Source organism: Lacerta agilis, chromosome 15, assembly GCF_009819535.1.
Source record: "Lacerta agilis isolate rLacAgi1 chromosome 15, rLacAgi1.pri, whole genome shotgun sequence".
In the NCBI taxonomy this organism is placed as follows: Eukaryota; Metazoa; Chordata; class Lepidosauria; order Squamata; family Lacertidae; genus Lacerta; species Lacerta agilis.
The window spans coordinates 28,976,966-28,999,735 of NC_046326.1; the positions used below are offsets into that span (position 1 = coordinate 28,976,966).

At 43.5% G+C, this 22,770-nt stretch overlaps 2 protein-coding genes and 1 long non-coding RNA gene across 3 annotated transcripts; all 3 read right to left on the bottom strand.

Annotated features, from left to right (window-relative positions):
• Window positions 1–7,688: 7,688 nt before the first annotated feature.
• LOC117059848 (transcription termination factor 1, mitochondrial-like) lies at window positions 7,689–8,953 on the bottom strand. The gene has a single exon (XM_033171715.1). The coding sequence runs from the start codon at window positions 8,951–8,953 to the stop codon at window positions 7,799–7,801; it is 1,155 nt and encodes a 384-aa protein (XP_033027606.1). The 3' UTR covers window positions 7,689–7,798.
• Window positions 8,954–8,963: 10 nt separating this feature from the next.
• On the bottom strand, window positions 8,964–10,844 carry LOC117059850. Its single transcript, XR_004427955.1, has 3 exons — window positions 10,798–10,844; window positions 9,708–9,833; window positions 8,964–9,016 (listed from the first exon to the last, which is right to left on the bottom strand). It is a non-coding gene; the product is annotated as an uncharacterized LOC117059850 (long non-coding RNA).
• Window positions 10,845–19,177: 8,333 nt separating this feature from the next.
• On the bottom strand, window positions 19,178–22,681 carry LOC117060347 (HAUS augmin-like complex subunit 8). Its single transcript, XM_033172560.1, has 2 exons — window positions 22,625–22,681; window positions 19,178–19,888 (listed from the first exon to the last, which is right to left on the bottom strand). Exons 1-2 carry the CDS (start codon window positions 22,679–22,681, stop codon window positions 19,178–19,180), a joined length of 768 nt encoding a protein of 255 aa, XP_033028451.1.
• Between the last annotated feature and the right edge of the window lie 89 nt (window positions 22,682–22,770).

A 22,770-nucleotide genomic window follows, 5' to 3' on the forward strand; every position in this document is an offset into this window, starting at 1 on the left:
CTTCTCGACACTGGGCTACATACAGGGATTTGCTAGAGGAAAATAATAAATTAAAATTAACGGATTATGAAGAAATAATGATTAAATGGGCTACAGATCGGGATAAAAACATTCAAATAACACAATGGGAGAAGCTTTGGAGGGAAAATTGGACCTTGAGCTTGTTTGCAGGTTCTAGCAGGGGAGCGCAGCTATCGTATACCCTTGACCGAAGAACAGTACACTCCTATCTGGGATGGTCGTCCTTTTCCACCAAGCGTGCAGCTTCGGGAGGGACGCACATGGAGCGGTGAGGGAGGAAGTGAACACCCGCCTAGCCAGCCAGATCAGCCGAATCAATCCTTGCGATCAATGGGGTGACAGATGTCACAGCCAGATCGCCCTCACATCCAGAGGAAAGTCACAACATGCAGAGCAATAAAAGAAAATATGATGGGGGTGACATCATCAACCAAGATGGTGCCTGAAATCACCGCTGAGCTCCTTTCCTGAGAATAACCAGCACAAACCGAGACAATAATGAGTAAGCATTTTAAAATTAATTCCCCGCTAGGCTATAAGCTTTAAAAGGGACCACTAGCAGGCCCCAAAATGGCTGCCAAAGCTTCCAAAAATGAGAAAGCAGAAGCAGGGAAACTAGCCCTAATCTGGAAGGAATTAGCCCAAGACTGGGCAAAAACACTCCTCCCACTGAGGGAAGACATTGCTAAATTAACTGAGACTGTGAATGATGTTAAAACTACAGCTAACACAGCAATGGAATTTAGCTTGAAAAATAAAACATCTACTAGGACTCTGAAATGTGCGTAAGCAAACCTTAGAATCCAACTGGAAGACTGTCAAGATCAGGAAATGAGACTTAAGGGCCAGGGGCCTACTCCAAAAAGTGGGAAGAGGATTTGAGAGTGACCAATATGGATTCTTTTGATAGCAACTCCGTATTCTCAACACAAAGTGAGAAGTGTTTGGGCAAGTCACCGATTTGTACATCAGTTCTGTACCTTCACCACTCATGTCTACAAACCATGGGACTTGTGGGTTCAGTTGCCAACATCTGTGTGTATGATTGAGACACAGACACACTGAGAGCATCAAACTGGATAAAAGACCGCATAATAGATATATTTCTTGCCTCCAGGGTGATCATGGCCGAAGAGCTATGTCACAATGGAACAATTTTCCCACTTAGTTGCACTTCATACAGACCTTGATGTTATTTGAGATTTGGAGCACTAAAGAAAGATCTTTTGATTATTCCAGTAAATGACAGGGAAGTCCACTGGATACCGATAGTAATCATTTATAAAAGGAGGATTGCACAAGCGAAGTGACATGGGTGGTATTTATGTAATGGGAATTACAAAATTCAGTATTTTGAAGGACCATGAGTACCTTGATGTGGTAAATGATGAAAGCTTAGAAAGTGAAGAAGAGGATGCACACAGTAGCGACAGCAACAAAAGTGATGACTAAGAACCGAAACACTATGGGCTCCCCTTGGTCAGAGCCTCAAGCAACTTCCTGCAATCTAAGCACCACTATGGTTTCTCTCCGAGTGAGTTCTGAGGGCTGCTCTGACTGAAGTGGGGGCAGGAGAGCAAAAGGGGGGAGTGAGCAAGTATCAGGTCCATTGTGCAGGTTTTTGCATGGGCAGAGGGGGTGGGGGTAGGTCACACTCAGAAGGGGGGAGGGGTTACATGGCCCTGGTTCAGTGCAGAAAAGCAAGAGTGACACTTCCAGGGACGGCAGGCAGGTCCTTTACACTCCCAACCACCTGCCCTGGTAGTCGTGCTGCTCCTTCATCCCCATTTGCCCCCACACACACCCTTGCATCCCTTTTCTCTCCCTCCTTGCTGTGTCCCTCATCAGCCACGACGCGCGCCCCCCTTGCTGAAGTGACTTGCTGCACTGCTATCTCCTGCGAGCTATGGCCGGAGGTGAAAGTTATCTTCCTCAGACCATAGCCCCAGAGGTGAGCAGATCATTGCAGATATCCAAGGCCCTCTTGCCCATTTTCTTCCTCAATTTCCAGTAACGGCTCTACCAGGGCTGGAAGGATGCCACCCGAACACAACCTATTGTGGAAAGCCTGCATCAAATTTTAAAAAATGGGGGAGGGGTCTGGGTAGGCAGTGAAGCCCCAGCTTTAGTTATATTTTACTTTTGGTCCTGGATCGGGACCTTTCTCGTGTTTGCCTAGTCGTTATCCATTATTTTTAATTTTGGACCCGGATCGGGTCCACTCTTGTGTTTGGGCAGTGATTTGTTATTTTATGCTGCACGTGAAAGTATATATAGTGTATCGAATTGATCACTTTTTATGTTCGGCCAGTGGTTTGTTATTTTCATAGCTTTATTGCTACATATTTGTATAAGTATTTCCTCTCATGAAAAGGTGTTTATGAGCGATGTTGGTAATGTTTATGTCAAGACAAATGTTTATGATGTCTTTAACCTCCTTTCTTTTTATATAACCAAAACAAAAACAATTTAATTTAAAACAAAAAAAGAAAGTTGATATGTCGGGATACGTTGCACGGATCCGCCATAGGATCCACATTTATTTATTTGTTTAATGAGGTTTTCGGGAACTACTTTTGGTATCACTACGCGCAAAAGCGAAAGCGAAAGTAAGAATGAATAGTTTGGTTCACCAATGAGATTAATCCGCCTTTATTTTGTAGTCCCGGTCATGTTCAAAGTTATTAATGAGCGTTAAACTTGCTTCCCGCCTTTTTGGAGGGCAGCAACAGTGATTTTATTGGTTGAGGCATTGATCATGATGTCACGTTTGTTCCTAAATAAAAGGCTGAGGCTCCCCGCTTAGGCACGTTTTTTCCTATGTTCTTTTGGTTCAGTTAGACGACGTTTTGCCTTAGTTTAAGGGTATTGGGAGCGGGCTGGATGGGTTGGATGGGTTTTTCCTTTAGTTAGATCGCGGAAGATCATTCGGTTTAGCTTTAGTTAGGTTTCTTTTAGGTTTAGCCTAGGGCTAGGCTTGCGGAAGATATTTCGGTTTTAGTATTATTTAGTTAGCCTCGCGGAAGATTGGGCGCGCAGGGACTTTGAGCTTAGGAGAACTTAGCTTAGGGGACGAGCATGCGGGTTCTGCCAAAGCCACTAAAGATATAACCGGTGTCTTTCTTTGGGGTAAAAAGGGGAGTAAAAGGTTTAAGGTAAATTTTTTAATTTCCTTGAGTTGATCTATCTATTCAGAGTCAGGGTATCCTCTATTTCTCGAGGCAATATTTTATTTAGAAGGCAATTAAGAACTCATGCACCTTCGGAGTCATCACCCGGCTTACTCAGCTTCCTTCGGATTGTGAGACTTGGCCGGCGCCCGTGCTCAAAAGCACGCGGAACGCTGGCCGCTTTCCCCGCTACTGGTACCTCGTGCATGAGCAGTCCAAGTTTGTGCACGAGGAGCTCCAGCACCCAAACCCCGACAGAACCCTTTCTGCTAAGTTTTTTGATGGAATGTATTCTGGCTTCTCATCACTAGTTTGCAATATGAATGTTTTGAGAACAGTCTTAAAAGATGTTTTGGGAACGTTGAGAGGTGAAGCCTCCCCTCCCCCCCAGCTGCCTTGCCAGTTTTGGAGGATAGTGCACTTGGTACCTTCTCTCATGTTTGACATGTTTTGAGAAAGTGAGGCATTGGGAAGGGGTGGCTAATGGATGATTTGCATGTAGCCAGTCCTGAAAGCTACACGTGTACTATATCTGACACTGAGCAGACTGTGTGCAAATTGAGACTATCACCCATGGAAGGGAGAGCAGGAAACTTTACATATGTAGAAGTCTGAATATCTGTACCAAAGATTCCTAACAGATAGGTTTCTTTAAAAGTGTGAATTTAAACTTTTTTCATCTCATCATAAATACAGTATTCCAAATATTGTGGACTTTTCCGCATGTCCACCATAATAAAAATCTGTTTTTTGCTACACACTTCCAGCACTTACTCAAACTGTTCGTATACATTTTGGAGATTTTTGATGGTGTAAGGTTACCACCGAAACTTTTTCATCATACTTTCTTTGATGGTGTAACATGCAGTAAAAGCTCGTATTAATTTTCCAGAGTGATTCCCATTCTCTCATCATAATGGGACATCCGATATCCTGTGCCCATCTAATCATGACCACCTTCACCTTCACAAGTGGGGGAAACTGCCAGCTTGCTTTACGAGATTGAAGGGATTGTGGGAGGTTTGTTATTCCCACCTGCCATCAAGTAGGTTAAGTTTGAGGCCAGTCAGAAAAGTTTGGAATATCAAAAACCAACCCTGCGAGGTGAAACATCCCCACCCAGAATACAGTAGGAGTAGTCTGTTTTCAACTGTCAGAAGGAAAGGATACACAAAACCTCACTGTCCAAAAATACAGGGGGGGAAAATACAAAAAAAAAATCAACCAAAAGCGATAAATTTTAGAAAGTGGAACCTGTCACAAGTCAGTCACAGAATCTGAGCAAACTGAATGGTCAGCCTAAGAGACCAGCCAAAGTGGGAATATATGGCGACTTGTGGCAGTGAATGAAGTGGTAATTGAATTGAGGGACACTGGATCAGGTCATTCTAATCAAACCTCAGCTGCTAAAAAGACCAGCATTTGCCAAGCCAATCCTAGAAAATCAAGGGAATTTGTCAAAGTGGTGCATCCAAAATGCTATGCAAAATAGTTAATGTAGATAGAGTTCTATGCTGCCATCACATTAGGCAGTTTTCAGTTAGGTCTGCCTCAAAACCAGTCTCTGACATAAACTCATGAAAATATTTTTCTCGCCTACCTCTCTTGTACATTCAATCGGACAAGAGCAAGCAGAATTCCTATGTTGTTTTTAAAACTTTAAAAGCAAGTGTTGCGTGATTTTTCTAGGGGGGAGATAACTATTAAAAAGGGTCAAACAACTTGGGGCAAATAGCACACAACTCTGTAAAGTGTAATTAGGACATTTCCTGCCTTCTTTCTTGGTGTTGTCTTTCAGTCTCTGCCTACTAGGCCACAGGACCCATTGAGATTCTCTAGGGCAGGCATGTCCAACAGGTAGATCGTGATTGTGGCGTTTGCCCTTCCTAGAGAATATATATGTGCAGGAGTAAGTAAAGGGTTAAGTGGGTAACCCTAGGCGGACCAATCAACAGAGGGAGGAGGAGCTAGGGGCAGCTGAACAAAGGCAGTTGGAGTTAGACAGTTGGTTAAGGGCAGTTGACTGAAGCAGTTGGTTGGTGGGAGGTTGGTGATTGTGAGGGTTGGTGGTTAAGTAGAGTGGTGAGCGTAGGATTAGGACAGGGTTGAGGTAAGAATAAATATATACCAATGTAACCAATACCTTAAGTTTGTTGATGTTTTAAATAAACACTTATTTTGTTTAAAATCACACCGACTGTGACAGTGATTACCAGGGAGGGGATCCTGGTTGGTGGCAGCTAAGCGCCATGGTGGCACAGGGATCAATAGTCCGTTAAACGACCGGGGACCCTGTGTGATCGCCAGTGATCTACCAGTAGATCATTGGCTCCCCCCAAAGAAGCTGAACAACTGTGGCTCCCCTAAATAAAGCTAAACATTTTACCTCCTCCCTGAAAAAAACTCAACTTTGACCCGAACCCCCCAAAAAGGGGGTAGATCACTGCCAGTTTTTAACTCTTGAGTAGATCGCAGTCTCTTGGGAGTTGGCCACCCCTGCTGTAGGGCAAAGAATTGGGTCTAAGCAGATGGAACTCGCACAGACCCATGATGGAGAAGTCTGCCTTGGATCTGCTTCCATTTTCTTCTGTACCATTTGTGCATTCTTTCCAAAAGGCATCTGATCCAGGATGTCAGCTTCCTGGTGGCACATAGGCCCCCTTAGACAATTATGTTAAAAATAAAAAATGCAACAGATTTAATGAAACCAAGTCCAGTGAGCTTTACTTGGGTGGTTGCAAGTAGCAAGTTTAAATGCCACCCCTTCAGTGGGGTAACTTGGTTCATTGGTCAGACAAATAATATTAGTTGCTGGGTCTTATGTAGAAATTTTGGTGTTAACCTTAATGAAATTAATTTCGTATTTTTGGAAGTTTTGTTGTATTCCTAAGTCGCCCCAACTAAAAATCCAAGGAGCATGCTGGGTGGTTTGGTTTTGAAGCTCCACAGGGTCTTCTCGTCTTATGAATATATCCCAGCTTTTGTACTGGAAAATCAATTTCATTGGCCAGTCCGTAAGAGACAGTTTAGTCCTCATTTAGCCATTCATTCTAGTCCCGATTTAGGGGACAAGTGATTATGCTACCTTTGCACCGTTAGGATACCGCGGCCGTTTAAACAGTTGGGACAGTTATATTGCAGAGTTCCTTTTACGGATTTTTCAATTTTGTTGTTCTGTATGTGACATTGACAATAAAGATTATCGTATCGTATCACATAAAGGGCTTTGCTCACATCCCAGGGGTGGGATCCTGTGCCCTGGGGGAAAGGACTGGAACTCGGAAGGGGAGCCCAGTGGGTCTCCCAAGGGGTGGGATTCTTAATTCTGGAAGGGGGACATGTAGGACTTGGAAGTTGGGTCCAGTGAGCTTGCCCAGGGAAGAATTATTGGGGAAAGTGTTGTTTTAAAAAGGCAGATAGGTGATGTGCAGGAAGGTAAGAGCTGCCAAACCTCCAGCGTGGGCTGCAAGGGAATTTTTTTTGCTACATAATGAATCTTTGTGTTTTTAATTCATGGGAATCCTGATAAGCATTACCCCTGGTGCTCATGGGAATGTCACTCAGGACAAGGCAGCTTCCAAAGTTGTGGAAGATGAACCAGGAACTCTTATGTTCATAACAGACATACTGTACAGTAATTCCACTGATAAAACAGATTATCTTTTTATAAACAGTGAAGAAAAAAATTATAAAGCTTTATTTAATTTGAGGATTGTACTTTGCATTTGAAGGAGCAACAGACACATTGTCCATCAAAAGAATTATAGGAGAGGCTGAATCCACTGGGGATTCCAATCCAAGATACATTCATGCTCTATCTCTGCTAGGTTATTTTGGAGAAGGTGTGTATTATTTTGCTGACCCTTGACTATTGTTTGGTCTGGTATATTGGTCTGGTATAAAGGTGCAACATTCAGTTCTCAATAAAGTACAGAGTCCTCCCTTGCTTATCTGAGAGGTAAAATAAGAGCACTCCTCAAGAAACCCTCTCCGCATTCAGAAACATCTGTCCCATGGGCGTACTGGGCAGGGGGGCAGCTGCCCCCCCCAAAGCAAAAAAAAATTAAACGGGTTATAAAGTGATGAAACGAAACAAAATTAGCTAGGGCAAAGGCGAATAATCAGTTGTTTACCACACTGAAATGGTGTAAAAACTGTTAAGTATCTAGAGCCACCTAGCAACTGGTAGAGGAATCTATGTCAGCCAGCCAGTGGGATTCAAGGGAGGGAAGTCTCTAGCGGGCTCTAACAGAGATAAGAGGGAATCTTCTAGAGGGGTCTAGTGAGTTCCACGTCACTCTGGTGGTACCTGAGGGAAGATTGTTTGGCAAACCATTTGCCACACACGGTGCACTCATAATGTTTCTCTCCAATGTGGGATCTCTGGTGGATCAGAAGGTGAGCTTTGGTCACACAAGGCAATTAAAAAACAAAAAGTATTTTATTATGTACATTGCACAGGTAGCAACCATTTTGCACCCGGGTGCAATTTCTGGCCCCCACAAGGGTTGGTGGAGCATGCATGTGCCCATTCGCCTCCATTACCCCCCCACACCCATTTGCCCTCTTCTGGGTCCAAAAAGACCCATGCATTTGGTGGTCGCACATCAATTAGAGCCGTGCAAAATGATTGCCGCCTGTAACTTTTCCAATTTTGCTTCAAATCGTCGTTTACTCAACGCAAGAATTCCAATCCCATGGATTTGAAAGTTATAGCCTAGCTTTCCCAGCTCATCAATACGGTTACTTATAGTTTTGATGCTTTTGTCCAGAACTAGAGGACTTTTCAGTATTAGATTAATGTTAATATTTGCCTGCAAGAGGCAATCTATTTTTTCATTCAGGTTCTGTGGAGAAAGGTATAGAATGCGAAGGTGCTTAAGGACAAACATATCTGCCTCTTTTTCAGTGCACCCATGAGACAACAGTTTCTCTTTCACATTTCCAAGTGTCTTTTTTAGGTATTCATTAGATAGATCCAGAACATCACCTCCTTGCCCATGCAACAGAGTTAGAAATTCCTCGTTGCTCAGACTTAAAGATGACTGCAGAAAATGAACGTTTGCTTTCACTTGCTTGCTGCTCCGTAAGAGGATAAAGACATTTTTAGAAATTATCTGTTTTACAAAGTTATCTGGCTTTTCTCCACCTAGATCTAAATAGATGTCATTCAAGAGGCTTATCATTTGTTTATTGAGCTCTATACTGTTAGAAAACACCCTTGGAACTCTGGTCAGCATGTTGCAAAGATCCTTAGAAGTCAGCCCAATAGAACAAAATAAGGTAATGTTCTTCTGCATGTTTTCATTATTCCCAGAACGAAAAAAGGATTCAGGGGAACGTTTCAGGATTGTTACAATTTCTGTGTCGGTCATCAAAATGCTTCGCCAAATTTCCCAGCGTTCCTTGAGAGACTGGTGTGAGCGAGTGATGGCACGTGGATAACGTGAGATTATACTGGCAATGGCTTCTCTGTTAGCCCCTTTGCCTTGCAAAAAAATCTTCAGGCCATCTTCATTGGTGATCTGCCTCTTGAGAACACCAGGCTGTCGTTTTCTTACCATTTTGACATCCACGCCCATACCAGCCAGATTTTTCACCAAAATGTTGTTCTCCTTGTCCAATTCGTCACTGGAGCTATCAATCTTAAGGCAAAGAAACCTAGTGGAATCCCCTCTGAATATAATGTCTGTAGACAACTTGACAAGCCAAGAATTCATGTTGAAAAGCTGTTTATTTTTCATGTTCACCAGCCCTCTCATTGTGATGCTAGCCAGGCACTGCAAATCTCTTTAATTAAATTGTACTTCCAGTCAGTTCAGGATCTTTAAGAGACAAGGAAAGAGAATTGTAATAAACTGTAAGGAAGCATTCATGAACAACCCTGTTCATAACTTGTTTAACACATTTTGAAAGATTCATATTCATTGTCAGAATGAATTAAATGTTAGCAACCCCCTTCTAGTTCGGTTATTATTTTTGTGTGTGGAGTGCCTATTGTATGGGTTAGAAACATCTGTGAACACTCCTTGGTGGAATGAAGGAGTACCAGAGGGGCGCATGAAATTCCACCCACCAGTTTGCATTTCTTAGTACAAAAAGTATTGATCTGATTATGTAGAGATCTCTTCTCCTGCACTCAAACAGAAGCCATGTCAGACATTCGGCTTCCAAAAAATGTTTGAAAATCAGAACACTTAATTCCAGCGTTCAGGAGCAAAACATACGAGTACCAAGGCATTCGAGAACCAAGGTACAAATTGTATACAATATTAGTCGTGTTAAAAGTAAACCCACTGAAAACAATGGACATAAGTAACAAAGTGTCTACTCTCAAGAGTATGATTCAGTTAGCATATGGTGCACTCACGCTAATGAGATACTTTTAAGGAGAAGCAGAGACGAAAAGCAGTTCCCCCTCTTTTGCATCCTCCCAAAATGTTCTTCTGTAGTTCACTGCATATGTACAATTCACACCAGCAAAGAGGAGCCACAGAATTATACACAAGTACGTACCCCCACATTTGGATGCTGGGAAACCAACTGTGCGGTGTCCTGACTGCTTGTCCCAATTGCATAGCACTCTCTCTGTTCATAACCAGGAGCTCACGTTCGGCTTCATTTTCACACAATACATGCTTGCTGGAAGGAGGGTAAAATAAATGATGTTGTGGGTCTGACTCCCTGCATCTCGAAACAGGGGTAGGAAAGATTGACCATGACTGGAGACGCGCTGTTGAATACTGTACTGAGCTAAGTGACCAATGGTCTGACTCTGTATAACAGCTTCCGACATTCCTAAACTGTTTCCACTGAGGAAAGGCATCATTCCCAAACACTTCCCGGGGGAGGTCAGGGGGGTGGGGGTCAGGGGAGGCAGCCCCCTAAATCAACTAAAAAAAATTTTAACTGACCATTTGCATCTCAGTTAACTCAGTTTTTCCCCACCCCAACATAATACCTGCCCTCCCCTACAATAAATCCTGGCTACGCCCATGGATCTTGTATACGTTAACTCAGAAATAAGACCCGGCTTTATTTACAAAGAGGCAACAGCCGATTTGGGGGCGTGGGGGTGAAGCCGCAGGCGTGCAGGCATCTTCCCTCCAAAAAACAGCTTGCTCTCACCCCGTTGTTGAGACCCTGGGGTGACCTGTAAGAAAGCCATTTTTCCCCACATACAAACAGAAAAATGGGGGTTTCACTTCTGAGTAGACATGAATGTGCACAACTGCGCTGTCGCGGCAAAATCGGAAACAGGAAAACAAGCCTGAGCCCTAGGTTTGCTTAGCAAGTAATCAGCTCCCTTGAAATCAACAGCATTTTAATTCCTATAGAAGATACAGCACAGATGGGAGTTTTAATTTCCTTCAGAAATCTAGCGAAGATCCACACCACTGGAATACACATTGCCCCTGAAGCGAACCTCCTTTTCTCTTCTTCCCCTCTGCCACCACCTTCCCTATTTACTAGCCTCAGCTTTACTAGCCTTGAGCTGCTAAAATCTCATTTCCCAAAATTTAATCTTCGTGTTCTATGTCTAAGAAACTTTTAAAAGCGTTACACACAAAGCGCAAAAGTGGGTGGCAGAATGAATGTTGCTCACCGCCGGCATTTGTGCACTTCCTTCCTTGGGGAGGCGTGGAAATTTGCAAACGGATTAAGCATGCGCGTGCAGGAGGGGAAAAGCGTGATGGGCGTTTTACTTTTTTAGTGCTGCCATCTAGCAGAGAGGCCTCAGCCTGCCTCTTCCTTTTGCCGAAAAAGCAAACTACCAGGAGATGGCGGTATTAGATCAGATTCACACGTTGTTTGTTTCACGGTGTTCTCACCGCAGGAAAAAGTAGTGACAAATTAACCCGTTCCTTTCTAATTTGTCATTAGAATCTGTTGATAATCTCAGCCTTCTGAGGTACTGCGGTGGGGCAAAGGAGCTCCTGCTGCTCTTTTGTCTATTATCTGTTCTATGCAATGGAATGTGTACTGGTCTCCCCAGGCCCACAGAGCAGCTTGTTTCAAAGTATGAGATGTTTGGCTATTGCAGGGAAGCTCAGCAGATTATGTATGAATTTGGAAAGGCGGGCATGCTGGCATCACTTAGCCATAACACTGCCTCAATTCAGTGAGTTTTAAAATTCAGAGTCTGTGGGAATACGTTTTTTAAGGTGCTACTGCACCTGTTTGTGTTTACTTTAAGGTAACCTTCCGCGTTAGGAAGGAAAGGCAAAGGATCCAGCAGGGAGTTTGCTGCATGGATCCCTCCGCGTTTGGGCAAAGCGCACCAATTTAGCCAATGTAAGTCAGTATAGTTTCCCGCCCAGAAACTAGCTTAGTGACAAGGTTGTGATTGGTTCTTGTAAATGTTGTGACGTTTGATTTCTTAATAAATACGGTGGGCATCATGGCAAGCTGGGCAGGCAGACCAGGCAGGCAACGGCAGCTCAGGAAGCAGTCTAAAGGGGCGCAGCGAGCAGAGGGCGAAGCAGGCCAGCCCGCCCGCCCGCCGGGCGAGAGGCGCGCGCCCAGGCCCTGGAAGCGCTGCCGGTTCCGGCGCAGCAGCAAGCCAGGGAAGAGAGTGTGTGCTTGGTATAGGGACCATAAACTACAATCAAATAACCCAAAAGCGTCCAAGAAAAGAAAAGTTGATGCAGAGGGAAGGCAATTTCAGGAGAGATGGGAAAGTGAATACCTGTTTGTGATTAATGGAGACAAGCCGGTATGTCTTATTTGCTATGAGGCAGTGGCAGTGATGAAGGAATACAATTTATGCCGGCACTTTGAGACTAAACATGGGGCCAAATTTGCTAACCTTAGCCACCAGGAAAAGCAACAAAAAGGTCCAAGAATTAAAAGGTAGCCTGCATTCTCAACGGAATATTTTTGCAAAAAATGATGCAGCAGTGAAAGCCAGCTATCTTGTGGCTGAAGAAATTGCGCGAGCTTCAAAGTGCTTTTCAGAAGGTGCATTTGTAAAGCAGTGTATGCTGAAGGTATGTGAACAGGTGTGCCCTGAGCAGAGACAGGCTTTTAACAATGTCAGCTTGTCAAGAAACACCATCACAGACAGTCAGGGACCTAGCCTGTAATCTTAAAACAAAGTTGGCTGAAGAGGCATGCAGTTATATGGCATTTTCATTAGCTGTTGATGAAAGCACTGACAATACTGATACAGCTCATCTAGCTATTTTTTTAAGAGGTGTGAAGGAAGACTTGTCTGTCAGTGAGGAGCTCTTGGATGTGGTCGCCATGTATGGGACAACAACTGGGAGGGACATCTTCAATGCAGTGGAGGAATCCGTAAATAAAATGAAATTACCTTGGGAAAAGTTGTTGGGACTTACTACTGATGGCGCTCCAGCAATGTGTGGAGAGAGAAATGGCTTGGTTGGACTGTTAAAAGAGAGAATGAAAAAAAAGCAATTGCCACACGCTGCTGATAACTTATCACTGCATTATCCACCAAGAAGCTCCGTGTGGCAAGGTTCTGCAACTGGATAACATAATGTCCACAGTCACGAAAACAGTGAATTTTCTGCGTGCACGGGGTCTGAATCATCGTCAGTTCCAACCATTTTTGAAGGAGGTGGGCATGGAACATACAGATGTGCCATACCATACAGAAGTAAGGTGGCTGAGTAGGAGCACCGTTCTAAAGAGATTTTTTGAGCTTTTGGAAGAAATTACTCTTTTTATGCAAAGTAACTGTCAGAACTATCAGATCCAAACTGGCTGTGTGATCTTGCCATGTTGTGTGACCTAACAGCAGTGGCATAGCGTGGGGGGTGCAGGGGGGGCCGGCCGCACCGGGCGCAACATCTGGGGGGGCGCTCACACTCACAGCTCTCTGCCCCTGCCTGGCTCACTCACTCTCTCACTGCAGTGCTGGCTGTGCGAATCCGATCCAAACCGCCGGGTCGCCGCGCACTGTGGAGGGGGGGTGCCAGGCGTGCGGTGCGGTGCGGTGCGGTGCGGAGAGAGAGCGAGGGACTATCTGGGGGAGGGACAGTGCAGCGGCCGCCCAGCGCAGCGCTGAGCGCGGGAGAACCACACCAGACCAGGCAGCAGCAAGTAGAAGCTCCTCCTCCTAGCCAATCAGGAAGTAGGATCCGCTTCCTCATTGGCCGAAAGGCGAATGCATGCAATTGGCTGAGCTGCCGAGCAGGAGGCGGGAGGACTCGAGGAGACGCGGGAAACTGAGTAGAAACCGCCGCTGCAGGTTAAGTCTCTCTGCATTGAAAGGGGGCACACTGGTCATTCTGCAATGAAAGGGGGCACGCTGCATCTATGCTCGCCGAAATAACTCGACTTCGGCACCACATTATCTTGTATAAGGAGGTCAATCCTGATGAGCAGGTTGCAAACTGGTCAGCTTTAGATTTGCCTTAAGATTTGCTTCGCTGGGTGTATAAGTGGGAGCTGCAAGAAAGTTTAACTAAATTTGTTGTCACATTAAGAATCTTTCTTACTATCACTGCTTCTACAGCGAGTTGTGAAAGGAAGTTTCTCAAAACTTAAACTAATTAAAACATATCAGAGATCTAATGAGCCAAGAAAGACGGAGTAATCTAGCAATACTGTCCATTGAGAGACTTTTATGTAGTTTCCGTTGTTGAAAAATTTGCACTAATTAAAAGCAGGCAAATTTTAATTAATCTGTATATACAGATTGAGATCTTGCACTTCTATTAAAGAATTACAATTAGAGGTACAGAATTGAGGAAGTTGGCTCCATCTAGCCCAGTCTTGGATTATCTCCAGGGTATGGTTCCATTTTGCTGTTTAGTTTTTGTTCTTGATATTTTTTGTCGTTTACGATGGTTGTGAGACAACATAATAGCATGGCCCATGCTAGGTTACTACATTTGTATTCATAGACCTGCTGAAAATGTGGAGAATGTGTAATGCATGTTTGCACTCAATAAAGTGTTTGAAAATAAACTTGTATTTAGATGCATTTTACTTTGATTACATCAGTATTTTCATAACAAACAATACATGTGCTTATGGGGTAAGGGTTTCTTTCTTTAACTAATCTAGTGGAAAAGACTCGAGTGCTAAAATCCACGGGTTAGGGGGCGCAAATTACTTGCCTTGCCCCGGGTGCTGACAACCCACGCTACGCCACTGCATAACAGAGCATCTCGCCCAACTGAATCTCTGAAGCTGCAGGGCCGCAAACAAGTCATAACCTCAATGTATGAGGCAATAACAGCTTTCCAGGAGAAACTGCGCCTATGTAAGTCACAGCTTGAAAAAAAGAGTCTTGCCCACTTTCCAATCTGCCAGAGTATCTCAACCTCATTCCCAGGTACTTTTTCATGTGCTCGATTGGGTACCAAAGTGAATCGGCTGGTGGATGAATTCAATCGACGCTTTTCTGACTTTAAAAAACAAAACTTAACCTTTACCAGCTTTGACAATCCCTTCAACATCGAGACAGTGCACCACATCACCTTCAAATGGAATTAATAGAAATTCAGTGCAACAGCAGCCTGAAAGCGAAGTTCCAGGATGCGACAGTTGACGACTTTTACAGTCTCCTCCCCTCTGCTTTGATGCCACAGCTCCGACTTCAAGCTGCACGTGTTCTGTCCATGTTTGGGAGCACCTATCTATGTGAACAGATGTTTTCAGTCATGAATCTGAACAAGACCAAGCTCAGATCACGTATCACTGATGATAACCTCCATGCTGTTTTGCGGATTGCTACACAGCACAAGACCTAACGCCAGACATCGATGGACTGACCTCAGGAAAACGATGTCAGCCATCTAGTCAGGAAAGTTTTAAAAAAAGTTAATGCCTTATGTTTGTCATATGTGTAATAAACAGTGTTTGGCAATATTTGTATGTTTTAAAAAAATTACTGTCTGTTACCAAAAATCATTTTTCAATAAACTGTACAATAATTGTACATTTGAATATCTACTTGCCATTATTCTGACTATGTTTCTGCTTTCAGAGCTAGTTATTACATTATTACAAAAAACAGTAATAATTGAATGCAGTGACAATAATTTCTGATAATAGTGGACACATAGTCCTACAGATACAACCAGCCCTTTGAGGGTGACCAAACTGCTGATGCGGTCCCCCATGAATTTGAGTTTGACACCCCTGCTCTATGAGTTGTTTCCAGTGTCGCATCAGATCGGCCCATTTTTTCCTTGCCAATAGTCTTTTATAGCTTTTTTTGGTCTCCATCATAAGCTGCTTTTTATGGTCTGAGGGGTCTTCCCTATGCTCAATAAAAGCTTGGGTCAGTAACTTTTTTTCTTTTATGCATTCTTTATCAAACCATCTCTTTGAGTGGGTAATTTGTTGGGGTTTATAAATATATTTTACAAATAATTCTTGAAGTCTTGTTATCAGCTTCTGATATAATGATTGCATATCAGATGTATTTGTTGCCGATTCTAAACAGCTCTTCTGAAATAATTCCACCCAATTCTCACTTTCTTTGGACTTGTACCAATTAGCTGCAAAGACATTCCTTTGGCCATTCCATTTGACTTTTTTGTAACCTGCATTGGTCGTAAGGCGTGCCCTATGTCTGGATTGTGGGGGAGGTTGGCTTTGGGGTAAAATGCATCGCAGACTTATTGGTAAATGGTCGCTTTCTGATCTTGGAATTACTCTGAACTCGTTGATCAGGGGAATCAGCTCTTGTGAGATAATACAATAATCTATTAGAGAGCTTTCGTCCTGACCAGAAAGTAAATTGGCCTGGTAAGTCGCCAGGAGCTGTTCCATTTAAAATATGTAGATTTTGTCTAAATGCTGTTTGTATCAGGTGTAAACCTCCCCCAGTTACAGGTTTTGTCCAAGGATGTTCTGGGACCTAGTGGTGCAGTAATTTCTGAGTCCAGTGGGCAGAGGTGGGTATATTCTTTGTGCCAATGTGGGTCATTCCCACCCCAACCATGTATGAAGTTATTGGGAAGCTTCCACAGGCATAACCAGGATTTTTGTTAAGGGGGCAGGCAGGCTTGTTAGGGGGAGCAGATTTAAGCGGGGCAGCTAGCTCCCCTGCTTGGCTGTCGCACATGAAAGCTTTTGCGATATTTGTAATTTATTTTGGGGGTTGCTTACTGTAAGAGTCTGGTTCCTTTAAGAGATTCAGCCTTCTTGAAATCATCACATCAAGGTGTTGAAAACGTTTAAGTTTTTCTCATTTTTATTGTTACGTTTTCTTTACTAAAGCTTAGTTTACATTTAGGTGAGCCAAGTAAGAAATTGCTGAGAAAAGGAGTGGAATATCCTAAACTGCAAGAGGGGACATTCCCAGTTTTCCAGGAGGACTGATTTTGTTAATCATCCCTCCACCTCCACAACAGCATATCGATTCAGACTTCTGGGTTATTGTGGAATGGCAAGCGCAATTCTGTGAACGGCTTTGCTCATTGTGAGGTAATTGGGGTAAGTACAAGGGCGCTGTGCACCCCCAAGAAAGCCCAAAAGTCTTTTGGGGTTCTGAAGGATCCAGCAGTGCTAATCTCGATCTCTTGCACCCACGTGTCATGAAAAGAACAGGGTAGGTGTGGCAAAAGTTCAAGCCAAAAGCGTCAGTTTTTGTCCCATCTGGGATTTTAAAATGCCCAGAGAATCTGATTGGTTCCTACAGTTGATGTGTTAGGAGATGTGATTGGTTCTTTCAAATCTGTGTTGAAAGTCTCTCTGAGCCGGAGAGGCGGTGTCGCACTTTGCTCACCCTTCTCACGTGTTCAGAGGTCTTGCAGGACAAGCCTCGGGTGTGTGGTCATTTTCTCAGAGTCCAGTTCTCAATGTTGCATTCGGAACGCAACAGGGTGGGGGGCAAAAGTTCCAAGCCAAAGGAGTCAGGATCAAAGACAGCACCACGAGAAGCCTCAAGCTCCGTGCTTCAAAGTGGCAACTTTTCCAAAATGTAAAGATCTAAATTATTTTAAAGAATGGTTAACTATATATTGAAACGGGAATCAATTTGGTAAATATTTGGGTGGTGGTAAAAAGGAGGTCCACCCCGGACTTGTTTTTTGAAAAAACAATCTGCATGGGAACCAACTACAGGGGCTATCCCTTTGGGAGCAGCACTTCAGTGGTGGAACAAGGTGGGGGCAGTGCCCTGGTATGATTATTTTTTTTAATGGCGTTGGGGATGTTTTAAATTGTCAAGTTTTACTCGTTTCAAATCCTACAACTCTTGACGCAAAGTGATTTGAGCGTATAGTAATTTAACAACTCCAGGTTTGAACCCCCTGCAATCATGATTCAGGAGAACCACCTTGGCCACACTGATCATCATCTGCGGGCTACAGAAGGAGGTGAAAGGTGTTTCCTATCTTCCTCAGACCATGGAGCCCCAAAGAGGCTGCCCTTGCATTAGATCATAGCAGGTATCCAAGGCCCTCTTGCCCATTTTCTTCCTCCATTTCCAATAATGACTACCAGAGCTGAAGTCACCCCACACATTCTATTGTGAAAAGCCTGATTCCACTTGGAGCTAAAAGACCCCTCAAAACCTCACTGGCAAAGAGAGCTACTGTTGGTGGAAGCGGACCTCATCTGTCCAGAAGCACTTAAAAATGCAAAACACGCCGATCTCCCAACAGGCAAGTGGCCACCCGGCGCATTGCGTGCCCCATTGCTCCCCTCGCCCATCACCTCCAGACTTCTCCCAGACAGAGATCCCTGATCCCCATTCTGGGAAGCTTAATAATGGACAACCTCCTCATCAGTCATAAATTGGTAATGCTCCTGCTCCATCTTGGCTGGCCCTTCAAGAATTTCAGAGCCAACCCCCTTCATGGTTCTTTATTCATGTCATGCCCTTGGACCATCTGCCTTTACACTCCCAGGGGCTGTTGTCTTCACACACTCAACAAGCCTGCCCTGTTACTTGTGTTGCCCCCACCTTAGCCCCCCCCCCGTCTCTACCGCAACTGCCAACATCATGGATCTAGAGATCAAAGTAGTTTCAGAGCAGCCACAGCCCTTTAAGGGTTGCATCAGACTGGGGTGGCTGGCTTGGGCATTTTTCTGTCTCCAGCTAAATTTCAGCCCACAGTTCTGGGCTATGGGCTTTGGGGAACTTCTGGTCTCCATATTTGTCTCTCATGATGCATTAGCAGTTTCAGCCAAGCCTAGTTGATACAAATATAAATAAAATAAATATCAAATTAAAGGATGTAGTTCTGCAGCAAGATAAAATGCACAGAAAATGTACAGTAACAAGATTTAAGGATAAGCACTTAATAAACTAAAGCTCTTATCTATTACTGCAGGAAGGAAAGTTTAGGGAGAGGCAGAACTTAAGGTCAGAAAATGAACATGCAGATCTAGCACCAAAAGTGGCCATCACAGTAGTCACTCAATTTGAACTGCATAGGAAATGCGGTTTTAAGAAGGCGGTTACAGCACCAGTTGGGGGATTGCTACTGGAACCGTGGGGGGGGGGGGAATTCAACTACTTGGTTTCTTTAAAGCATGCAGCATTTTTGAAATAATTGCATCAAGCCATTTAAAATATTCTGTACACACTTAAATTTATGTCAGCTGACTATCTAGTTGCTGGCAGGGATGTTGGAAGCACAACTGATTTCTGAAAACTTAGTTGAAACGCAGCTACTTCACCATATTCTTTAGTCACAGCCATTGAAGAACCCAGCAGAGCTGTATCAATGGAAAATTACTGAATTGAGACTGACCCCTACTTTTATCTCGAGATTTAAAGGCACCTTTGGCTTTAACCTGTTGAAAGTTGTGCGGTTAACTACCAAATTCAAATACAGATGTGACTTTTTTATACAACACTTGAGTAGGTATAATTTGAGAACCTCAAGTACCCCAGTCAAATTTCCCAAAGGCCTTGGACGACATCATTGACTTGCTTTCTTCGGTGAATTAGTGCTCACAAACTATCACCTTGAGCAGACATCACTCTTCTTTTTTTTTTGCAGTGAAAGAGTGAAATACTTTAATACAAAAATTAAATTTAATACAAAAATTCAAGCAGCTTGGCAGAGGGCGGCTTCAGCTGCCGGCCCCTTGCTGTTGGATTTGCCTGGAGGGGGGCAAGCCTGGGGGTTTGGGCCTAGCCAAAGTAGAGCTGCTTTTTCGAATGCCCGGCTCTGCTCAAAAACGGGACCAAGCACTTCCAGCTGTCTGTCCAGCGACTCAGAGAGCTGGCGGTCCTTCCTTAGGCGCTGCAGCCTGCACAGTTTCTTCTGGGCGTCCGCCTGCAGCCTCGCAGCCTCCCTGCTGAGGGTTAGCAGGTTCCTCTCGGCCTGCCCTTCCAAGAAAGCGGTATTCTTCTCCATCTTTAGGGAGGCATAGGTCAACAGAAGTGTCTCCGATTCCAGCATCCTAATCAGGTCATCAGAATCAGGAGAGACCTGGCTCTGCTTTTCTCGGGGGGTGGCTTTTAGGTGGTGTTTTGAACTCGATGCTCTGGGGCAGCTTTTGCTTTTGATGGCAGAGACCTCTAGTTCCGGCCGGGATCTTCCGTGGCTCTCCACCAAAGTGGACTGCAAAACCTCATGAGGGTCAGCTGTGGCTTTGGCAGCGGCCTTTCCAGATCCTTTTTGATAGTCCAGGTATCGTGAGGGCACGATTCTTCCCCCTCTCTGCTTCGGCCGGGCTCCCGCCTTCTCCTCGGACGCCGGGCCGGGCTCCGCGCGGAGAGAAGCCGCCGCCTCCGCCTCCAAGCAGACATCACTCTTAATTGGAGGCTTTCACCACAATGCTTGCCAAGTTTTAACCTATTAACCACTATCCATTTCCCACTGTATTCAAACTTGTATTAGAACCTATCACACATTTTGAAGGTCTCTAAATAAGACACTACTATTAAGCATTTACTGTTCAGGTCTAATTAGCCTTGTGCTGACCTAATTAGTAACGCCCAGGTGCTGTTGGTTAGGTTTGCGTTGTCTAGACCCTATTAGTTCAACATGCTTGAGTGTTACTGTACTAGTATTTTTATCCAGTTGTGATTTGTTTTTAATTTTCATTACATTTCCAAAATCAAATCCAATACACATTTCCACTATTTCTTTATAATAAAACATTCAATGACTTCCCTGGTTCCTTTTGAGTTTCCCACCACTCCTGCATATTCTTACCTACCCATTTAGTATATTACACTGTTGAATTTACTTTAATCCTGTTAACATTTTCACTTATTTAAAATTATTTTCCAAATACTAGACAAAATTTTCCTACTCATACTTTCACCATCATGTTCTTATTTACTTGTTAGACCTAACTGTATATTCAATCATTTTTAATTGCCAAACCTTATTTAAGAGACCTCAAACACCATTTTAGCAGTTTTTTCTGACTCCTGGATACTTCTACCATTTCACAAAAGGAATGCCTGGGGGGTGCTTTTTTAAAAAAAACTTTTCAACCCTATTATAGTTTATCATTTCCTTAAGTTTCAAGAACTTCTGCTTTCCATTGTAACCCTGCTTCTATATTTGTTAATTAGAATGCCTTTGTTTCACATTAACTAAAAATTTGTGATTGAAAAGCTTGGTTTAGTAAAAAAAAAAAACTTTATACTGCTCTGGGGTATCAATTCAAAGCTGCTCCATTCTCTTGCATTTGTCTTCTACTGTAAGTTAGTTTTCTGATTTCCTGGTCTGGAAAGGGCTTGTGTGTCCCTCATCCTTGACAACCACTTTCTACTCTGGCTGCAGTAGCCTTCCAGGATTTTAGGCATGCTTTCTCCCACCCAAAGACATGTCAGGGATTGAGCCTTGAACCTTCTGCATGCAAACCAATGCTCTACTACTGAGCTACAGCCCTAAACAGTTTGAGCTGCATTTTTGTTCACATACCCAATGAAGTTCATTTCCCCCTCTCCATGACTGAAAACCTTCCCAATTAATTCTCTATTCTGATATAAAGCAGCTTTCCCCCACAGCATTCCTTTTATTGGAATTGATATCCATTATGTTTATGAACTGTTGCTTACAAGAAACTTAAAAATTCAATGAAATGAAACCCAGTCATTAATGGGCATAAATAACTCGAGAACTTGGGGTACAAACTCAATGTCTGTAGATTTTATACAATTGGCACTTTTTGAGGAGCCAATAGTAATTTATATGCACACTAGAACATGTCTTAGTTTGAAAAGCTGTGGATTTAGAACCACCTTAAATTAACTAATTGTGCTATCTGAATTAAATGCTAAAAATGGTAGCTGGAACAGCTAGTAAGTTCTTTAAACTTAAGACTGGCAGAGTGGTAGAGAACAATGCTGTTTTATTACGCATTTCATTACATCCCCATGTTAATATTGACGGCATCTTGCTTCTTTTTCCTGAAGAAGCCCAATGTGGCCAATAAACAAAAAAAGCTCAGGCAAATCTAAGAAACTTAACCAAATGTTAAAACTTTTGGTTCATTTTATATTTTACAAGAAAAGGGCAAGTCAAAGCTAAATTTATGTCTTTTGAATGAATTTCCTTCCTGGCCAGGCTTTCTCAGATATCTTTTCCTGCTTTTATGTGCTTCCATGCCATTCTATTTGCTTTAGGTTGCAGATTTTTTAAAAAAAACAAACCTATGGCTAGAATTAGGAAACATGAAGCACCTTTCTAAATGCTTTGAATTCATGCTGATATATTATCTCATATTTCTCGGGCAAATTCTTTTCAATCATTTTCACCAAGCTTGTGGTATTTTTACATTCACATTCTACTAATCTTAAATCCTCATTTCTGTTTATCACGTTTCCCAACAAATCACTTAACTTTTTTTTTTAGTACAAGGCACCTTTTTTTAAGTACAAGGCCCCTTTATCTCCATATTTGTTCACAGTATTAAATCCCATTATAATCTTGTTTCACCCGTTTTATAAATCTACTACACCTCTCCTGTTAATTTTCTCACTCTTCTCAGTTTACAATTTGGCTGTTCATAACCCAAGTTTTCGTTTCTGGTTTGGGATCCCTGGTTATTTTTTAACTAGACTAAAGAGAGGGGGGATATTTTCCCGGGGGGGGAAATAATTACTTCTAAAGGGAAAAAAGACAAAAAACAGCGCTACCTTCCCCCCCCTTCCTCTGTCGATAGCCGCCAGACAGAAGAAAACAAAATATAAATAAGCTTTTTCTACTAGGAAGGCAGGGAGCGACAATAAACACTTCTAATTCCACTTGCCAAACTGCCTATTTTGAATTCACTATTTTAAAAAATGTACAAACAGCCCTGACCCACCCAGCCCCAAAATGGCGACCGCGCTTCCCTGGCGCCTATTTCTAGCTCTGGAGCAGCTAAACCCGCCACGCACCCATTACAAAGCCTTAAAATTAGCGCACCCTCACGCTGAGGTTCACCTATTTATACAGCTCTCTAACCTTTGGCTCTGCCTCCTCGCCGTTCGTTCATTGGTTTAGCCGCGGCCACAACTATTAAGCACAACCACCACGTTCGACGCCCACGCTTCCTGCTCCGACGTAAGGGGGCGGGGCAGCTGCAACAGCCTCGTTCTCGGCCATCGGCACCCCGTCGTCAGTACGAACGATTTGCGCATGCGTAGTGGGGAGACATGGCCCTCTAGCGGTGACCTTGAGAGAGGGAGAGGGAG